This window comes from Sinohyriopsis cumingii, unplaced genomic scaffold (genome assembly GCF_028554795.1).
Source record: "Sinohyriopsis cumingii isolate HCF-2022 unplaced genomic scaffold, ASM2855479v2 utg000673l, whole genome shotgun sequence".
In the NCBI taxonomy this organism is placed as follows: Eukaryota; Metazoa; Mollusca; class Bivalvia; order Unionida; family Unionidae; genus Sinohyriopsis; species Sinohyriopsis cumingii.
The window spans coordinates 608440-631574 of NW_028315923.1; the positions used below are offsets into that span (position 1 = coordinate 608440).

The window sequence follows — 23135 nt, forward strand, 5'->3', positions numbered from 1 at the left end:
AGGTGACATATGAAACACACACATCAATTCACATCATATTCCTTTATCTAAAAGATTTGTGCATGAAGCAAAAGTTTTATTTGCAATCTTGGTCACAACTGATATGTTCCAGTGGCTCCTTAAGGCAGTGGGAAACCAAAATGCCTGGATGCTGACCACAGATGACAGGTGACTTAAACACAGGACATTTATATAGGAAATTACTGAGAAGAAATTAGAATGGCCATTGTGACTAGGTAACTGCTATGTAGAGGTGAACATTAGGACACCTCTAACCATATAAGGCATCTGTTCATATGAATTTGTTCTATATAATTCAAGTGGAAATCGAGTGTTTTCGCTTATGAACAGGCAACAACATTCACTGTCATCTAGTGCCACCATTTTTTTTTCTATCCATCATTTTGTGTATTTCATACTTTTTAATAACGATTGTTTGACTACCAATTCCAAGCATCTTGTTACTTGCATCCTGCTAGTTCTCACCAACAACCAACTTTCTTCATTGTTCTCATAAAGCTTAAATTTTGAAATATATGAATAAATTCTGTATTGTCTTAACCTTTAGTCATTTTCAAAGTTTTGAAGGCAATAAACAAAAGCCACTTGCAAATGTGTAAAAAGAGTTCAAAATGAGTCTTAATTATCCATCTCATTTATATCAACCTTTAGGGAGATGCATGTGTTCATGCATGGGCAACAGAAGACGAATAAGGAGAAATAATCACAAACAATTATTTTATTAACTGTAAATGTCGTGGAGAGCTAAACTGATATATGCGTTTAAGAATTAAATAAGCAATAAATTGTACATAGCTAATGCATTTATTCTATTGATAAAATCAACTTTACATTTTCTGATGGTAATTAGATTCATCTGTGAAGAAATATTTCACCCATTGATGAAAGCTGCAATATCAATTAATGATCAATGGTTCATCTTGCAAAGATTATCACTCTCAAGATACTAGTTATAAAAATGTAAAAGGAAATTTGGTTACTTAAATAAAACAAATCACTCAGATAAATACATAACATTGCCATAAAGGTGGATAACATAAATTGGTTCAGAATGTCAAGGATCATTTCTCCAATCAAGCTATATTTTTAATTGACTTACATGACATGCTATTTGTGATGAAACAATTTATTTTCTTTGAGAAAAAGTTAAAAGTAATTGCAATGTTAAAGTAAAGAGAATACACTAAAAGCTAATTTTGAAATGTCAAATAATGCTTATACTGTTACAAAAAAATCTGACACAATGCCACTACCTGTCTGACCACAGACATGATTCATCAGGGCTGATTCTGTTACATGAATTAGATGCACCCTCATGCCTCAATTTCTGTTGGCAGCTCCTAAATATTTAATATCCCATTCGAAAATGAGTAACTCTTGGTTTCCGGAACCTTTCCCTCTTTCCATTCATATGAATAGCATATGTTAATATAGACTGGAACCATAATTTGTCCAAAAATGACCAAAAAATAGTAAGAGTTTAAAATATATTGAAACTTTTTTTTATTTTGCTTTGCTTCACTGCAGTTACTATATAACAAAATGGCAACCCTGAAAATATGTTAGTCACAAATTGGAAACACCTTCCATAACACAAGTCCAATTTTCATGTCTACATGATGAAACATTCAGTAAAATAATTCATTTTATTATTAATGGACCTGAATATGTCCATTAAGTTACAATTTGCACCAAAATGCATTACAAAACATATTTTTGCACGTTTTTTGAAGTATCATGTGGGGTTTTGACAGGAATTTCTAGTGTTTATGATCATCAAACTGTCACCAAAATTGACTATAGAACATAAAACTTCTTTTTCTATCTTTCCACCTTCTGTTTTGAAGTGACTCAAGCTGACACAAAATTTATTGTTTTACTTTGGTTATATACATTGTACATGTATATTGAGATTCAAATAGGGGTAGGAGTAATATGGTAATGTCATAGAATCAGTGCAAAGTGAACTTGGTGAATTAACACTAAGTAGCAACTATTTCACCTGAATCATCTCCTACCATGAACCCTGTAAGCATTTGGATTCTCCAACATGTGCATGATTGAAAAACTGACAAGATGGCAGCCAGCCTCCCATTTTCATACAGTGACAGATATTCCTTCCATAATTAGAACAATTAGCTTTGACTAGCTGTTTGGAGAGTTGACACTAGTATGGCAAAAATACACATATTTTGTGTTTTGATTTATCATGGCCCAAGATTCATTTGCCAAGGTATCCTTGGAGTCATAAGGTAATGTTTGAAATACTAAATGACTTTTGACAACTTTACTCCTAATCATGTTATGACATTCTATTTTCATGCTCTTTTTCTAGTGAAAATGTTTACTATTCTAATGTGTCTGCTTGGTATGTATCATGTGAAGATTCATCTCTTTAAAACACAGAACTTTAATTTGATGTTCAACTTACTAATGTTGAACTTTATTCAAATAACACCTGTAAGTAATTAAGAAAGAATTATTATAATGCTGCCTACATAAAATATTTATATTATTTTAGACAAATATACAGATAAATTTGTTTCACATTAGGGACTTGTGGTAAGAAAGAAGTTTTTTTTATATATTAAAGGCAATTAAGTCTGATTTATAAATTGAATTTGTAAATGAAGGATGAAGGTTAAAAGATTTGAAATCATAAACCTATGTTTTAAAAATCCCCCAAATACTAATTTCATGATGAAAAATCCCTAATTTTCAGGATGGGGCCCCCCACCCCAAAGTTTATTGTTGGAATCATCCCTATTTTCTAACATGACTCTTCCCCCCACCACTTCAACACACATATACATAAGGTAAGCAGATAAGCAAGGGTGTTAACAATATTATAAAGCAAAAACCAAAAGGTGAATAGAATGTAATAATTTTCATTAAATATCACTAGTTGTAGTTTTTTGATCTATAATCAAAGCTTGAAATACATATATTTCTGGAAGTTATTCTGAGTAGTAACTGTAAGATATGAATGTAGTATAAGGATGCATCAATATACTGATTCATATACTACATTCATATCTTAAACATACAAGAATGTATCAGTATAAATGATTAGTTGTAGGTGTAAGATACGAATGTAGTGTATGAACGTATTAGTATAATCTCAAGCTGTATGTATAAAATAAGAATGAACCAGTATACTCAAAAGTTGTATGCGTACGCTTGGAATGTAGTATCTGAATGTATCAATATACTAAATAATAATGGAAGAATGTATAGTGGTGTAGCAATCCTATCATAGTAACTGTCACACCACTACAGCAATTCTATCTTAGTAACTGTCATAGCAGTGTAGCAATTGTACTATTACTGTCATAACGGTGTAGTAATTATATCATGATGTCATAGCAGTGCAGCAATTCTATCATAGTAACTGTCATTGCAGTGTAGTAATTCTATTATAGTAACTGTCATAGCAGTGTAGTAATTATATCATAGTAACTATCATAGCAGTGTAGTAATTATATCATAGCAACTATTAATTCTATCACAGTAACTGTCATAGCAGTGTAGTAATTATATCATAGCAACTGTCTTAACAGTGTAGTAATTCTATCACAGTAACTGTCATAGCAGTGTAGTAATTATATCATAGTAACTGTCAGCAGTGTTGTCATTCTATCACAGTAAGTGTTATAGCAGTGTAGTAATTATATCATAGCAACTATCATAATAGTGTAGTAATTCTATCATAGTAACTGACATAGCTGAGTAGTAATGCTATTATACTAATGTCATATCAGTGTAGTACATATAATTATATAGTCCAGAAAATCAACACCTCCCTAAGCCAAGGTTAATGTCTATTTAAATGTAATCAGATACTTTGGGTAGGCTTGGGTGTCATTGAAGATCACAAAAATTGAAGGACTGCCAACATTGTTAACCACACTGTCATACAAGTCATTGGGATTACTGGTGGATTTGGGTGGTGGGACTCGCATTCCACTACTTCCTAAAGCATACTTTCCAGTCAAAACCATACAAAGATACATCTTCCTGTTGCCATTTGGGTCAGGCTTTGAATAGATATCTTGAGCAGAGTAGCTGGCATCCCTTGCAAAATAAACACCATTTCCAAAGGCGACAGCTGCCAATGAAAAGATAAACCTGCATTAAATACATTGAAGGCTTTATGGAATTTTATACTGAATTATTTCAAAATGCACAAAATTTAGTACTTCATGGTTTCATTTTTATAATAAGCACTTGCTGTAAAATGAAACTTATTATAAATTGTCCTTGCTTGCCTAAATGCACATTATGTTAAACTGTACAAGGATATTAAATGACAGAAGTTTACCTATTTCTATATTAGATGTCAATAGGCAACACTGAAGGTATTAAATTACTTGTAGTAATTTATACTGACGAGATGTGAAATTTAAAATAAAAACATCCAAAGGAAGCATAACAAGTTGTGACAAAAAAGAAAACATTGATACATAAAATTATTAAAAGTGCTAGAAAAGTGTGCCATTTTTTTCTGCAGTTGCTGCTGTTTTTAGTATTTGTATTATCATTTCACACGTAACTCATTTTCTCTGGAACTAAAAAGGATACACTAAATTTTTAACCCCAAGATATTTTACTCCACTCAAATGTTTGTAAAAATTGAATATTAAATAACAAGCTGACTGAATACTTCAAATCTACACAACACTAACTGACAAGCATTTCTGTAAAAGTCCAATGGTAATGTTAGTTTCAAATCAAGTCCCAAAACAAATCTTGGAGGATGATAATACAAATTTGTTGTTCTTAGTATTTTTGGTTTTTGTAAATTCAGGCCTAGGCTACACATATTTTGTTTCAAAGATCTTATGTACTGATGCACATCAATACAATACAGTTTGTGTGTGTGTATGTGTGATTTGGATTTTTTAATGTAGCTTTAACAATTTTTAAGTCATATAATAATAATAATAATAATAATAATAATAATAATAAAATAATAATGACCTTATTTAAAGAGGGTAACACAATTAGCTAAGAACTAATCTACCCTCATACAAAGGAATTTATTTATTTTAGCTGCATCTCTGAAACCACTGGACATATTGGGTTTGGAAGAAGGAAATAGAGTGAGCATTTCTAATCTCAACTTGAATACTCAACCAGAGCAGAGTTCCAGAGTATTGGAAACTTTTTTAAATATCTCTAAGATGTCTGCAGTATGACAGTTTATAGTGATGTCTAGCACTGGGGCATCATGCTGCAGATGTGTAACATGATGTCCCACCCAGTCACATTATCCGAGCACCAGGCCAGCCAGTCCTAGCACCAGCTTCTTAATGCTGAGTACCTAGTGAGGCAGCTAGGCATCTATTAGCACAATTTTTTTATTAAGTCTTTGGTATGACTCGGCCGGGGTTCAAACTTGTGTCCTCCCACATCCAAGGCAGATGCTCAACAAAATACAGTAAAATAAACAAAATAAACAAGTGGTGTAAGGGACTTATGTAATGTCTATACAAAAGAACCTGGAGAAGCTGTTCACTATGTCTGGTAAATGTCGTGATTTTATGTTCTCTCTTTTTTTCTCAAGTCCTAATGGAACTGATTTAGTGTAGATGCTGATGCATGGAATTGAAATATGTAATTGCTGGATGAAATAGAAACTGGATGAGTAATCCGTTAAAGTTGAAATGTTTGTTATGTTCAATTTTATCTGCAGCACTTGTACTGGGAACTGACCTAGATATATTAGTTGTTTTTTTTTCTCAACTTGTTGATCACTTTGCCAAGATTACAGATTCTTCAATTCAAATGGAATGAAGCAGAAAGTGATTATTTGGATAACGTCAATGAAACAGAAGAAGTTCTTTATTTGTATTGTTTCATCATAAATCAAACATCAAACCCCAGCAATCCATCAAAGAGTTAAGCTAATTCTCCTTCTGGTGCTGTGTTGTTGATGACAATTACCGATCCCTTATATATAGTAAGGGAAGAAAAAGAAAACTGAACTTGCACCAGGTAACCTACAAGAACCTGGGACTTTGTAACAGTTAGTGTAAATGTTTCATGAGATTTTAATACAGAATTCACAAAACCAATGATACAAAGTCGCAATAGCCTGTCAAGACTTGTACAATAAATTTTTGGTAAGGAGGAATACACACACTGTCATCTATTTAATGCTTTGTTTATTTTTATATCTTTCTCCATGTTCTATAAAACCTATTAATACAGGTTTGAAAACATATTATTTACTATAAAAATGTCTGAAGGCTACTCTACTCTCCATTATCCTTTCTCTATTACTGTGTGGGTTGGTAAGACAGCTGACTAACTGAACCCTCCCCCCATCTCTCTCTCTGAACATTCACAGAAAGATACCAGAAAAAGTTATTAAAAACAATCATGGCATATTTTCACCTTTGTCATGTGACCTGTGAATGGTGACAAAATGTAGTCCCATAAAGCGATGGAAAGGGGAAAGTTAGAAATGAAGGACAGAAACCATGATATGGTTCAAAATATGTTAATGAAATCATAATAATGATTTAGATAAACTGTAAATACATTTAAATGTTTGATTTACCTCTTGCTGGTTCCTCATTTCACTTAGTTGATATTTCCAACAAATTTCACTATGCTAGGTGGTATGTTAAAGCCAGAGCATTCACTGTTCAAGTAGTTAACCATGCTGTGTTTGAAGTGCTCAACTTTCTTCATTTAACTCATCTTTCTTGTTTAAATCATTTGTGTGTCTTATATTCATTTAATAAAAAATGAATGAAAATAGAAGTTGTTGTTGTTGTTGTTGTAGGGTTTAACGCCATTTTTTAGCCCACAATAGGCTATACATGGTGGCCAGTATTAATGGTGGAGGAAGAACCCGGAAAGAACCACTAACCCACAAGAAGCTACTGGCAAGCTTTCTCACGTACCCACATTAGCTGAATCTGAGACTCAAACCCACGCAGACAGAGGTGAGATGGCAGTGATCCGTAACAGAGAGCACTTTAGACCACTCGGCGAAAATAGAAGTTCAAAAACTAAAAGAAGAAACTTATCAATTTGCAGAGGAGACTCTGATTATTTGTAAAAGATTAAGAATTACATTTTGTAGCAGACATACTAGACAGGGCTGTGCAGAGTTCATTCATTCTGTCAATACACATATGCTTGTAGTCAATCTTAACTGCATTGAAAATGCAAGTATGTGCATTTGTATGCGATATAAATAAAATACATGTATACAGTAGTCCCCCTCTTGAACGGCCCCCCTGACCAGCGGCCACCCGTTCCTTATGGCCAGAATCTGTTGGCACCGACGAGTTTGTGTTCAAAAGTACCCCTCGTGAAAGGCCACCCGACTAACGCGACCAGCAGCCAGCATATTAGTGCAATAATATAAAATTTACCCCTCACAAGCAGCCGCATTTTATTTGAATATGTATCCAGAACCAGTATTTTATTCATAACATGTGTTAAGTAATCCGATTTCTGTTTCCCCGATGTCAGGTTTTTGTTACTGAAAGAAGTGTTGAGTAAAGTACATTTACCACTAAGGTTAATATTATATCATTTACGCCTCGCGAGAAGCCAAATTTATTCCATAAAAACCGAGAAAGACTAAACTTTTAATCCATACAAAAGGGTACGTACATGTAATCCAATTAGCCTTACTGCTGTGTTATCACAAGATGTCCGGTTTAGTCACTCTGATAATTGTTAAAATTACAATTATTGAACAGTAGTAACAGCTGAGAAGTGGCAGTATCGATGTACAATACCCAAGTCAGCAGGAAAATGGTTTGGTAGCCTTTATGGCTTCCCTTAGTAAGATGTTGAGCTTGTTCACTTTGATAATCAGTGGCTATTACTACTGACAAAAATTGTCAAAATTACGAATCCTAATGGCTGCGAGGTCAGATCTGCGTGATGTTAATGGTACATATTGAAGCCATTTTGGCTTCTCTCACTTAGTGTAAAATAATGTATAAAGACAATAGGGTACCAGACTGCGACTAACAAATCACGTGACAAGATCACTTCCTTTAAAAAAACGGCAATTTGTTTAGATGCATACAAAATTGTTTTATCAGTATTGTAGTTGGCAACATCAATACTACAAAAAGATCAACATGTCATCGAGGAAAATAAAAATTCTCAGTTTAGAGGAGAACGTGAAAGTAATTCAACTGATGGGGGGGGGTGTGTTGTCGAGGATCCTTTGTCGGGAAGACTCAGATAAACAATATCGTGAAAGATAATGAAACAATTCTGCAGAAGTGGGAAGGTGAAATGGACGGAAAATGGAAGATTGTTTGAGCCAGGAGACATTTGTATCCTGATTTGAATGACAAGAAAAAGCAACAATTTTGTCAGTTGAATTGGGATATGACGACTTTACCGCAAGTAATGGATGGTTGCACAGATTTCAAGTCCGACACAATATCAAGTGTTCCTGTACTAAGTGGAGAATCAGCTGATGTTAATAATGAAGTTGTCGAAGATTGGAACAAAAGACTAAACAATATATGCAGGAGATATGACAGCAAGAATATTTTTAATGTGACGAGACTGGTTTGTTTTTAAGACTGTTACCAACAAAGTGACAGATGATGTGAACTGTAACATAATTATAGAGACAGTTTTAAAACTGTATCAATGGTTATTCATAGCATTCTTTTGAAAATGATGACACAGTTTGTTTTATATTTATTTCACATCATGCATGTGATTTTTAATTAAAATATGAAATATTTAAAATTAAATGTACTTGTGACTTTCTTCATATGTATTTACTATTTGCAATTGTCATCCCCCTCTAGAAAGGCCACCCGCATTATAAGGACACTTCCCTGCTGCGTTAGGGGTGGCCTTATAAGAGGGGGACTACTGTAGTACATACACTATTTTTTATATACCACAAAATTTTAAAAAATTTATTTAAAAGGAAACTCGTGATTAGCAAACCCTGTTTTCTTTTAATTAAAAATTGATACATCTCATGGCATATCAATGGTATACACACACTCTATATTTATATAATGCTACTATGTATATTTAATTAATCTTGTGTGCTTGACCTTTGTACATTATTGAGGATACAGTTTTGGCCAACCTGACTAGTGTCATGTAATGACTACCAGACTTTTGTTATGGTGAACAATATGTTTACTAAAATTTAAGTTTACAGCCTAACCTTATTTACAAATTAGTGAGTTTTTCCATTAGAAATCATTAGTTTTCCAGAAAATATTTGTGAAGGGGCAAATTTCTGGCGATCTAACAAGAAATACATTAGTTGAGATCAGAGAACCATTAATAAGATTTATGGAGACAAGCATGTATCATATCGCCATACTACCGTGTTCGGTAATGTCCTTTAGAGGGATAATTTTATTCTTAATTTTAGCATTTGTTTATACAGCAGCCAGACGGACTATTAGGGACACAGTAAACTTCATTTTCATGGTAAAGTTGTCACAATTGAGAAATCGCAGAAACTCTGTTACTCAAACTACCAGGTCAAGCTGACACCGACTTTGGCGCCTCTGAAAAAAAGGCAGCAGAAATATTTGATTCTGATTGGTTACGTTAAATAAGGGGCGGGTTTCCCACACAACATTTTCTAGGTTTTAAAATTCCACATTGGAAATTTTAATCAGTCTAAGCTTTTCGGGAAGAGAAATCAGAGTAGGCTCTGGGGATTTGCGAGAAATTCCTCGTAAAAGAACTGTTGTCCAAAAGGGACTGTTGTCGAAAGAAACCGCCGAAAAAATTTGGCAATTAGAGGGAGGAACATTGAAAGCAAAGGGAGAAAATAGCTCCTGGGACATATGATGTGACCTTATTCTGAGACGTATACTGAGAAGTATAGAGAGAAGTGCAATGGGACTTACAATCTTATGACGTAATCCTGCAACGTATTAATTTCTGAAATGTATTCTGAGAGTATCTCGAGATGGATGGTGGAAAGTATCATCCTGAGATCCAAGGGTCTGAACAGTTACAGTGGAAGCAGAACAAACTGGGACAAGCAGGTTATACAATCATACAAGACGTTGACTTTGATTGTTCACTCGATCCTATGATGAACTAAATCTATCAGTACACAGATCGGCTATTTTATTTAAATCTATTTGTGTTTTCTTTGTAATTTGGTGAAAGTTTTATTTCTAAAAACAGAATATATTCCTGATGTAATGAATTCTCACAGTTGTTTTATGTAATTGATTAAATTGTTTGTTTACATGTATGGGGGCTCGTGTTGGTTTGTTCTATATATCTGCTCAGATCTCTATCTATTTCACCTATAAGTTTCACCACCTATATTTATATTTACTTGAATCGGGCAATAACATCGAGGGTGGTCAACCCTAAGATAACGAAAACCAAATTTGGCGGGACACCCACCAGATAAAACATCCCTCCCCCTTTACAATAATATTGCATCATAGGCCAGGTGACAGTCTGTATATAGAGGAGAATGGGTAAACAAATATTTATTCCTGTTTTAAGTTCAGTCTGTGGATTCATTTACTGTTGTATTCAGATATAATCTGAGAGGAATTATTTATTCAAGTTATTCACTGGAATTACAATCTTCACTGACTTTTTGGATTAAAACACTGCTTTGGAATTACTCAGGATTCACTCAAAGACATTACAGACTATCTCAGTGTAATACATCAAGACCATTTGCACATCAGCAAAATCAAGACTATTGGTACATCAGCACATTAATGATTATTAGTATATCAGCACATTCAAAATTATTGGAAGTCATTTGGTACAGACTTGTGATAGAACATTTAGGATTATTTGGGATTTAATTCACAATACTGTGTCTTTTGAATTTTGACTTTTTATTCAAGGGAAATCAACTGTTTGCTGAATTTTACCAAACTAGTTAGTATTGCTTCTTTCTTTTACTTAGTTTAAGACCATAGAGTTGTAAGACACACACACACACACACACACACACACACACACATATATATATATATATATATATATATATATATATATATATATATATATATATATATATATATATTCCCCTGTTGGAGCCTAGGAAAAGGCATATTGGTGGTACACAATCAGGGTCTTTCTTCCTTCATTTGCATAGTAATTTTATCTGGTTACTATTGTTTCCTCCACTATTAGCCTGTGCATCCTCACTATAGTTCGCATTTCATGTGATAATATATGGTGGGATGTAAATATCAGAATTATCACACACCTTGATTATACATAATCATGCTAGAGGAGTGATAAGTTGATCACTCCATCTAACAGGTTTTAAGTTTTACCCTTGCAGCCATGGGATATACCAGATATACATATGCATATTTTAATTTTCAGGGAAGGAAGTTTTAATGCTGTCATCAAAATGTAACCAATCAACATGAAGCAAGAAAAGTTAACTAAAGCAAACTATGAGACAAAAATTCTTAACAGGCAAATTGACTACCATTTTTTCCACAGTAACTGCGGTTGAAACCATGCATGGTGATACTATCCACAGCATCTGAACTTGTTCCATGCCAGAGAAGATTTTCATTCTGATGGCCTTGATTTGTCTGTTCCAACAACTTCTTCTTGGCTTCATACTGTTGATACAATGTCCTATTCTGTATTCTCTCAACCTTGAACAAAAAATTTAGCATAAAAACCAAATTAATTAAATAGAACCAGACAATAATTGGATTCACAACTCTTTCATGCACAAAAATTCTGACTGGTTTGTAAAGAAATTTAAGTATATTTTGACATGTAACATGAAAGTATGTCAATAAAAATCAATAGGGAAGATTAGTAATGTCCACCTTGCTTTTTGAAAGTAAAACAAATATTTGATGGCAAATCAGCATAATTTGTTTATAGGTCTTGATATCAGTATGCTCACAACCAGATTTTTTGAAAATGGTCCATCAATTCTTATTGATATACTTTTTTTTTAAGAAAATTGGAAAAATTTATTGATTCAAGTACATTAAATAACACAAAATAATACCAAATATACACTCACTTCACCATAAGGCCATGTGTGTTAAAACTAGTAGTACAGTGTACATGATAAATATAAATGAACATCAAAACTATTATTGCATGATGGTGTATAACAAGTTTTATGTAATCTATGGAAAGACTAATGAGGAGAAAAAATAAACAAAATAATGGGGGGAAAAAAACATGTTTCTATTGCACAGGTCTTAAAATTAGGGTAGGTAGTTTTTTGTTTTTTTAAAATAGATTTAATGTGACTTTTTGTGATTTTTGTTTTTACCATTGAGGAAAAAAGAGCTAGGGTTGGCAGTGAGAAACTGGGGCTGCAAACAAATATTTTTTTGTTGGCCTTATAGGACAACAAGATTTTAGTGCAAGAGTCAAAGCATTGGTAAAAATGAACAAGGATATACCATGTTCATACTTTGAGATTTTGCACACACTATAATTGAGCTGTATATTTTCTTTGTTATCTAAATAAATGCAAACAAGTATTTCACAAAACAAATGTATAATTAATTTGTGTAAGAAGAAGAAGAAGAAGAAGAAGAAAACAAACAGTTCTCAGAAAAAATGCAATTAAAATAAAGCTTCTATTGAAGATGCAGAATCAAGTACCAGAAAGAAACTCATTATCTAATTCATGTAAGAATGTCTCATCTTAATTTCATAATAATTTGTCCAAAGTATAAACAAAATCTACCAGAGGGCTTTTGAAATATACCTCAATATGTTTCTTTTTTAATGGCAAAAAATAATTAATAAAGGTTATATATTTTTGCTAAAGCATACACAAATATTTCATCCAGTTTCTTGAAACAATCAAATAAATGAAATATCCAAGCAACAAAATGCACATATAGTACTAGGATGCCACACAGCCAAGTAAACACACTACATGGGTATAATAATTAATGAAAAGAGACATCACTTGCAATGGTCATCTAATCTACTTCTCTCCATGTGAAAATGAAACTGTATTTAAAAAGATTGCTTCATGTTTTAAGCTCCTGCATTATCTACTATTCATAAAAATCTGCACAAATACCATACTTTTTCAGTAAAATGTCTCTTTTGATAATAATTACCAGGTCATAATACCTTAGGAAAGCTACTAATACCTCACGAATCCAGCCCTTCCAACATAGATTAGAACTTTTTAGTTAAGCTAAATGTTATCTGCCCACCTAGGTGACAACAAAGTGCCCTCCCCTTTATATCTGGATAGGTGACAAATCCTGTAAATTCTTTGGTTACTACTGGAACAGAAGGCAAGCTTTCTATATGGATGTAACTGCAGTAAGACTGGAGTGTGTATATATATTGTGATATGGTAAGTATTTTTGAAGAAATGTATTTTACTACAAATACATTGTTTTCTGCTTCAAATACTTTACCTGACCATAATACTTTAGGAGAATAGGTAAGAGGTAGAGGAAGATAAATTCCTTACCCTGGAAGAACTATCTCTGGTCCTCTAAGGACTGTGAAACAGCTTCTAGATAACCTGACTGCAAAATATTCTCCATGTCAGGGAGTGGCTTCAAAAGGAACATTTTTCCCTTCCACAAATCCAGCAGAGGTCATGTCCTTGTGAAGTTAATGACCTGGGAAGGTAATCTGTTGAGCCATGGCTATAAGTCCCACCAGATCAAGTTGAGTCATTTAGGATGAAAGATCTCTGAGATAAAAGCTGGAAATGTGAATTCAGATTCTGACTGCCATTTGCCAATGCAGTAAGGAGGCTGGTCTTATAATGAAAGGTGAACCAATGAATCTCCTGATAAAGGTTCAAATGGTGTCTTGTTCAGGTTAGTACCCATGATGGATTTTACTTGGGCAAGGATGCAGCATCACTGGATGTGTATAATCAAAACTGGACAGACAATCATACTGGTCTTTGGTTTGTCCAATATCCTCTGTTCAGTGATAATGCAGTGTATCAGTGATATAGGAATGGTAGGTTTTAATTGTAATTGGTGCTGTTTCTTGTCAAAGAGCCAAAGGAATTTAACTTTTGAGGCATGGATGCCTGCATGGTATAAAGTGTTCATGTGCACACCTATGTAAGAATGTATTCCATTGCCTTTATATAAGAGTGTCTGTCTCAGATGCTGGAGGTTATGGGTTCAAACACTGGCCAAGTCATATCAAAGACTCGTGAAAATCGTACCTACAACTGCCTCGCTTGGTGCTCAGAATTAAGAGATTAGTGTTAGGACTAGCCGGCCTGGTGTCAGGATAATGTGACTGGGTGGGTCATGATACTACATGTCTGTGGCATGATGTCCCAGTGCCAGACATCACGATAAACTGCCACAGTGCAGACTTTGTAGCAATATGATTGAAACTAATTTTAAAGCTACATTAAAAATCCCAAAACACATACACACATGCCTTCATAAGCCTTTACAGTGAAAGGATCTCTCACTTCAGCAATTTCTCCACCACTGATTGTGAGAAATGTTTGTTCCTGAAGGCATATTGATATAAGATCCAGACATGCAAGTCAAGCAACTCTGGGCTAGGATGAAACACCATCATGGTTGCTTAGGCAGGTGAGGGAATGTCTCAATATCCTGGTGATTCTGTTGCAAGAGTTGATGAGGTCACTGATCTAAGATCCTATTTGACTGGAGTAATCAGGATGAGTCTACACTCTGATTCGTTTGCTTCCTGTATCACTTTTGAGACATGAGGTGTTGGAGGGGAAGCATATTCAGCTTATCCAATCTATAGAAGGAGCATCCATTGTCCAGGCCTTTGCTCTCTTTTACAGAATAATTTTTTGGAAGGAAGAATGCTTAGACATGCAACAGTATTCATGATGATAACTCACTGTTTCATACTTTGCAGTTTCATGTCTGCAATAGACTACATAGAATTTTTAAAAACCCAAACAATGCCAACTGATTTATAAAATATTTTATTTTAATATGCATATTAGTTCATAGGATGGTTATAATGCAAATACAAGAGTCCCTCAAAAGGACTGATGCTCCACTGGCCAAAAAAGAATTTCCAAGAATTCAAGATAAAACCATTTTTCCTTTTCACTATAGTGATGAAAGTATCTCTGCTATTCTTTGTGATCGCAAGATTTTCAAAATAGTTATGGTGGCCATACTGGATGTCAGATTAGAACCTTTGTCATTTTGGACCAATTAGACATCATTAGAAGTCTTTTAGTGAAACCCTCTTTTCAAAATAAAATTCATTCAAGAGAGGTGATGACCATTGTGGTGGACATATAGTATGTATGATTGGCACCATTTTCATTTAGAACTAACAAGGTATCCTAAGCCTATCTGTGAAAACCTCATGTGGATATATCCATCCATTTAGGAGTAGAGATAATATTTTCAAGATGGCCACAATTTTGGTCATACTGAGGGTCACTTTGCATTTTCAGATGGCTTTGCATTTTCAGATGGGTCCAACTGGTGAAAATTCTATTGTTATGCATATCTAATTGTATTCTGTTAGTTTTTTCTCCATCATTATGTGTTACATTTAATTGTATTACATACATGACCTTGTGCAAAATCAAGTTATTATATTTTGTAAACAACATATAATACATAGTAATATTTCACTAGGAGTGTGGGTTTAATATTAAGAGAATTAACATTAGAAATAAACATTTTTTTGGGGTTCTGGGTCCAAGACATTGGAATTCCTCCATAAAAATACATAGTCTTCCTGATGTTTATCACATTTATTATTATAAAAATTTTAGTAACAGAATTTATCTGTTTACCTCTTAGAATTTTCTAGAAATGAACTTTGGACCTACATCCTGGCTCTACTTTTGTGTCATAGTTTTTTGAAAATATATAATCTTGTTTACTTTCAAATTATTCATTCTTGCATTTAACATTTTAGCAGAATCATTCTTATTGTTGTTTTCAGTATTTTGATGTGGCTAGAAATATTTATTCAAATTATTATTCTCTGGAATTACAAAGTGCTCAATAATATTCTTGGACAGAAACAATTTGTTATAATAGTGAATTCAGAAAAGGACATTTTGGATTATATTATAGGGATTAATTGGAAGACTTAGCACATCATCACACTTAAGGCTTTTAGTACATTAGTATATTCAAGACTACAGGCACATCAACACTTTCAGTACTGGATCTTATTTCAAACACCACTGAAATTTAATTAGAGCTTTATTCATTTGGACTGCTGATAGACCTTTTGAACTATTAGGGATTTAATTCGCAATGCTGTAAGTTCCTTTAAATTTTTCACTTTGTATTCTAGGAAAATAAATTATTTGTTGAATTTTACAAAATGTGTTGGTTTTCACTTTTTTCTATAACTTAGTTTAAGACCACAGGGTTGTAATAATATGACTTTCTGTTTTGACAAGATTTTCAAGTTAGCTGACATGGTGGCTATGTTGGATTTTAGATTGGTACCATTTTCCGTCAAGGACCAATTGAACATCATAAGAAATCTTTTGGTGAAAGCATAATATCAATATGACTAGCCAACTAGGCGAAGTTGTAACAGCAAGACTTTCAAGATGGCTATCATGGTAGCCATACTGTGGGTCAGATCAGCACCATTTTCAATTAGGACCCACTAGACATCATAAGATGTCTTCTGATGAGAACCCCATGGCTATATGACTTTTTTGTCCAGATCTGCAATATCAAGATTTCAAGATGGCTGCCAATGTGGCCATACTGCACATTAATCATAAGAATCATAAGAAGTCTTTTAAGTGAAATCTCCATGCTGATACACCCATCTATTCAGCAGAAAAACCACCTACCAACAGGAAGCAACTGCCAAGCCTTCTCACATACTCTCACTGACTTAGCTAAGACTCAGACCAACACAGAGTTGTCAGTGATCTTTCCAGTAACAAGATTATATAGCATTCTACTTGACCTCCGGTCACAATTAGCATTTTTTAATAAAAACAACTACCTAGTGGGAAATTTCGATCTGGAAGGTTCTAAATTTTCACAAGATAAAATGTTAGTTATAATTAGGTCTGTTATTAAAATTATATTATAGAACCTGAAATATGTCAGGTACATCAGGGGAATCCCAATAACCTAGACCCAGACCCAAATAAACATGTTTACTTCTATTAATAATGATCCCAATATTAAATCCACACAATAAGAGAATATTTTGGCTATGTATTAGTTGTTTACACAATTAAAAAATTAATAATTCAGGTCAAGTAGAAAATAAAATTGTTTTTTTAACAAGGTTAAGTCCAACATACATTGTTACATTACAAAATCACATAATGGAAATTAAAAAATTAAAATAAAAAACAAACTACAAACAATGCTAACTACATGTATCAGTGCTTTATATGTTGTATATTTGACTTCTAATAATTACATTCAGCTTATCCAACAGATATGAGCAGCATTTGAATTTGATTTCTCACATTATATCATGATCTTGATCCCCAAACTATCATTGTGCCATAATTATTGAATAGGTCTAATTTGACAAAATTCAACATCATTCACTACTACTCTTATTTATGACTTATACATTTTTTATGGTCAACAGCACATCCTTGCCACACACTCTAAAAGAATGATGATTTATCTACAGTATTAACCCACGTGCTAAATTTCTAAGCAAAACCATGGTTTTATTCAAACTTTTAAAATAACAATGGAGATTAGATAATTTAAAGTTATGCTGACAGACTGCTTTAACTAAAATCTTAACTTCTGATGCCACCTCTAGTCATAATGTGACTGATTAGTCTCACTTCAAGCTAATGTTGGTGAATCCTTAGACTCATAAGAAAACCTATAACATGTAAACAGGATTATGAAGACAATGATAGTTTCAGTATGGAACCAAAAACAATCTCCTACCTTAAGAACAGTTCTGTTTCCCCCTACTGAGTGTAGAAACTTGGTCTGTACATCTTGGTATTCCTGATCAGTAATCTGAAGTGGTACAAGTTTCAGGTTCTCTTTTGCTGACATTACTGACCATGTGGTAGGTACTTCAAAGGCACCCATCTCTGCAGCAATATTGAGACAATAGTAATTAAAATTTTCAGCTTTGTATTTTAAGTATTTTATATCTTAACCCTTTACCGCATAGAGCATAGTGACAAAGTGCAGCGCGCTATAAATAGAACACCGGTTACTTAGTCGACTGCATACGTATAGGCCTGCCTGTGAACTGTTAAGCAATGTAGTGTATGTTACGCTTAACAGCAATTTCAACCATTTAAAATTTTTGGTACACATCTATTATATGTGGAAAAATTTAAGAGTAAAGTCCGATTGTTATAGCTGTGTAACTATTTTTCACGGAAGAATATATTATGTGCTTTAAAATCTTGAGAGAATTCATTCACTGTCATGTCAGTGAGGCTGCATGACCAACCATACCTGTTATTTCCCATACTCGAAATTTACATGTTTTTAGTCTGCGTCTACATCACTAAGTCATCTGAATTTGATAATTGATAAAAACTAATTGCTGCCTACATCAATAATAGAGCATTTACCTAAGTTATTGAATCTTTCATAGTTGTGATTCTAATCGTGAAAACTTCGTAAGTACTGAATGAAATCTGCGACCACCATTTTGGAGAGTGGAGATTACAACCCAGTTACTTTAAATAGCAGATATTGACCAGTGCATAAACAGTGACCATGTGATCTGACGTAATTGTCATTCACAGAAATGAATGTAGTATCTAATAGGGGCATTTTCCCAAAGGTGGCACTACGAAAACCAGCTCTTAATGGCTGATGTTTACAGCAGGCATCAAAAGGCGCTTCCGTGTGAATAGACTAGAGGCATCAAAAGGTGCTTCCATGTGAATGGAGTAGAGGCGTCCAAAGACACTTGCATGAGGTAAAGGGTTATGACAATAGACAGAACAGTGCCAATACGGTTGCTAAACCCGACTAAAGAGGTGGTAAACTTGCAGGCTGGGGTTTATTTTGCTGAAGCCAGTGCAGCCCTATCGACACAAAATGTTGATTGTTCCAGACAGGATTCGAACAGCAGTCAACTTTTATATTTGTCTGAATTATTTGAGAAATCAAGCGTTCATTTGACTCCTGATCAAGCAACCGCCCTAAGCAATCAGTTAAGTGAAGTTTGCACAGTGTTTGCTAAAGATAATGACAACTTGATCAAGTACGCCATGGTGCATCTCTAGGCAAGACACTTTACTTCTATTTGTCCTAGGCACAATATAACCTTTTTCAAGTTGGTGGCAGTTAAACACTAATCAATGAATCATTTATGAAAATCTGCTTAAAACTGACAATTTATTTAACTTGCCCTTACTGATTATAATACAGTTAAAACCCATTATAATGCAAGGCTTGGGGTCCAAAAAATAACATCGTGATATAAGTAGGATCACATTAAAGAAAATTTTCAAAAAACTTCCCTGTAGAAAACGTGTGTTGAAATTTCAATGTCATCAGTTTTAACTAACCTCCTGATCATATAATCTGCTAGGAATACAAATAATCAGCTTTTCCGAGAGCATGTATTTAGGATGATAAGAACAGAGGTCACCTTCATTTAAAAATGTAAGCCATGCTGTGGTCTCATTATAAGTGAATCGCATTATAACAAATCATGTTATAATGGGTTTTACCTGTACTTTCATACCTGCAAGATCAAAGTGTGCCATACACCCACACCCCTTCCCATGATTTTTGACTCCCAAACTCCCAGACCCAGATGTGCTTTACAAAATATGATTTCCAAATCATTTTATGGATAAAGGAGAGACAATTCTTGACAACATGATATATACCAGTAACCTGTTGAACAGTAAACATTCATCATTAGCACAGTTACATGCTCATGGAAAACTATCACCACTCAGCAGTTTATGCAGTTAATGATCACAGAGGTGACTGAATGACAAAGGAATACTATTCCACATATTACTTAACTGAACGACAATAGCTACAGTGGTCTTGTTGTGCTAGTACTGCAATGGAGAGCCCACTAGGCAAGTCTGCATAGTTAAAAGTACACTGAAGAGGAACAAAACAGTTTGATGTTAGGCAAATCAGATATGCATGTTGAAAAAAAAGGCACAAGTTACTACTCCTTCCTGCCTTGAATGAGAATGTTTCACATACCTTTATTAAAAGATTCCTGGCTAGTTTGTGTTGAGTGTTTCTTCTGAAGTCATACTTAATCAATACATAGAATGCAAAATGTGATTATTTCAGTAGTTGGAACAGTACACCCGTACAGAAATTTCTCATGGATTCTGTATGGAATACTTCAGGAATCCATATGGAAGAGATATGGACTAAAAAACTTATGGAATCAGACAATTTATTCCATATCATTCAATTCCATAAGTACTTCACAGCAAGTGAAAATTCCATATGGAATAAAGTTGCAACTTTTATCCATAAGCACTTTTTCCATATGGAAAGCAGGCTCATGTATTATAGCATCATGGAAAATACTCTCTGAAGAATTAATAACCTAATCTATCCGATTCAAATATAAATATTGGTGGGAGTTAGAGTACATGTATATGTCAGTGTAGCTGATGTGGAAGGATGAATATATACTCATAAATTTGAAGAAACACATGTATGTCAGTTTTCTCTAATTTATTTCTACAGATGTTTAATAACAAAGACATGACCAAAAAAATAGAGAAAATGTAAACATGATCAGAAAATTAATATCTCAGCCAGGTAGTACAAGCATAGATGAATCTTTGGACTTTGAAAATTTGGTGCAAGGTGGAGTTTGGGCTTGATCTGATGTTTATTCTGAAAAGTAATTTTGTTGGCTTCCTATTAAAATATGCTCTAGAAAAATCATACCCTAGTGAAAATGTGACTTCAATTTCAGCAAAATCAATGAACATTTCTTGACATTCACTCATATGTCCTTTTACACAAAAATTATGGTATTTTAGGAGATTTTACCAAAATTTCTGAAAATAATCAGTGAAATTTTGTCACTGAAATTTCACTGACTCTGCCAATATTTCTGAAAATATCAGTGGGAATTTGTGATTGAAATTTCACTGAGAGTTTGTCAAAAATTCTAACAATATAGTGATATTTTGTGATTGTCATATCACTGACATTTTAGTAAAAAATATCAATAAGATAAAACAAAATTTATTTTTTGTTTCTTGTACAATTTCAATGATTGTCAGCAGCATTTATATTCCCTGTTTCTGATAGCTGTAATTTTATTGTTTATTTTGGGCACAATAACTTCTTTCCACATCTTTCTGTATTATATTTCTTTATCAAATTTTGTTATTGCTGTTGTTGTATTTTTTTAACTTGACCTGCATTTAACTACCCTCAAACAAGTTTTTTTGTTTTCTGTTTTAAACCAGAATTTCGCTTTTCACCAGACCTGAATCTGATTTTCCTCGATATGGACCCTTTTTTAATATCGTCTCCGAAACTCTTTTTAAAAATAATGCTCTATCTGGTCCCATTCCGCAACAAGCTTTCTAATAAGTATTTGTTCCATTTATTATTTAAAGGATGATCGTTGTAAAAAGCTTTCTGATTGGTCAAAATTTTGTATTTGCCCATTGAATCGTTGCGTAACAGAAACTGATGGGAATGCTAAACATGGCGAATCGAGCAGGATATGAGTTTGAATAACCATTTGAAAAATGTGCGGTAATGAGAATAACTTGAATAAACAGCTCTACAGTAGCGGCTAACATGCTAAATAGGACAAGTAATTGAACCAGGATGATTTCGAAGTTATACAGTATAACTCAAAACTGATTAACTTCCAGGATGAATTTAAGGAGGACAACGTATAGATCACTGGTGGGAATTGTTGCAAAATAATCATGTCTATCAAAGATCGTTATATCTTTGTGGAATTTTCTTGGCCCACACGTAGAATCATCGTTCAATATCATGAGACATTATTGTGTATATTATGAAAATATTCTAGGAGTGTTAGAATTCAGTGTAAAATAAGAGTAATTATATCATGATAAACGTTTGTCATGGCTGCTTATGGAACAAGGACTAATTCAAGAGACCACAACAGCATCATAATTTGTCCATTAATCAAAAATCAAGTTGCAGTACAAGTGACATGGCAGGCTTCTAGCATTTCTTCTTTTCATGTCTCAAATGGATGCTTTTCTGTAATTTTGCATTATTTTCACAGTTGAAATTTTCAATGCAGATTAATATTTTATATTTTATATATGTTTATGTGTTCACAGATGCCTGTGCATATATTCCAGGCTTGATACTTTTTTTAAAATCACTTAATTATTTAGTGTCAAGCCAGATTCTTCACATCATGTTGTACATACTGTAAATATTGTATATAACAGATAGAAGGCCTCAAGGTAGATTAGTTACGTAATTAATTAAGTTACCTTCCCTAAATAAAGTCATTATTATTATCATTATTAACTCCCATATCTCTTGCCTTGGATGTCATATAATTATAACATCTGTATAAAAAAATCAAGCAAACTTAATATCACCTTGGTTAATAAAGTCCTGTTTAATTCATATTCATTATTAATCTGAAACCTTCTGAAAAGTATGAAAAATGTCTGAAACTTCAGTAAAATACTATATAATGATCAAACTTTTAGTGAAATCTCACAAACATTTTAGTCAAATATTTGTGAAATCTCACCAGACTTTTCAGTGAAATGAAAAAGACTTAAGTGATGCCATCATAGATTAGGTTTTGTATGCGAGAAAGAAAATGAGGACAAGAAAAATCTAAATCTTATTTGATAATGTCTGTCAAAATAAAATTTATGATCCATTTTAAAATTTATGGTGAATATTTATCATTGATTCCCAATAATGTCTAAGAATCATTAGGCAGTTTAATAGAAATCTGAAGCAGATTTTTTTTAATGGTTTAGACAGAAAGTGCTTAAAAAACCTGTCTGAAATCCGCCTTAAGTATGCCTGGAAAATTTTGTATGGGATGAACTATTACCAAATTCCATATGAACTATTTACAAATTCCATATGGACCATTTACAAATTCCATATGGTATATTTGCCAATTCCATATGGACTATTCACAAATTCCATATGAAGTATTGCCCAATTCCATATGGATTATTGCCAAATTCCATATGGATTATTGCCAAA

The 23135-nt window shown here is 33.4% G+C and overlaps 1 protein-coding gene across 2 annotated transcripts in view; it reads right to left on the minus strand.

The window, feature by feature from the left end:
• Positions 1–721: 721 nt before the first annotated feature.
• Positions 722–23135, minus strand: part of LOC149773324 (protein mono-ADP-ribosyltransferase PARP14-like) — a 60815-nt gene continuing 38401 nt past the window's right edge. For both annotated transcript variants that reach the window (XM_089946460.1, XM_089946461.1), the window contains 3 exons: positions 17880–18031; positions 11474–11648; positions 722–4129 (listed from right to left, as the gene is read on the minus strand). In XM_089946460.1, coding sequence (XP_089802586.1) covers positions 3843–4129; positions 11474–11648; positions 17880–18031 — 614 coding nt within the window. In that variant the 3' untranslated portion in view covers positions 722–3842. The remainder of the gene's footprint in view (positions 4130–11473; positions 11649–17879; positions 18032–23135) is intronic.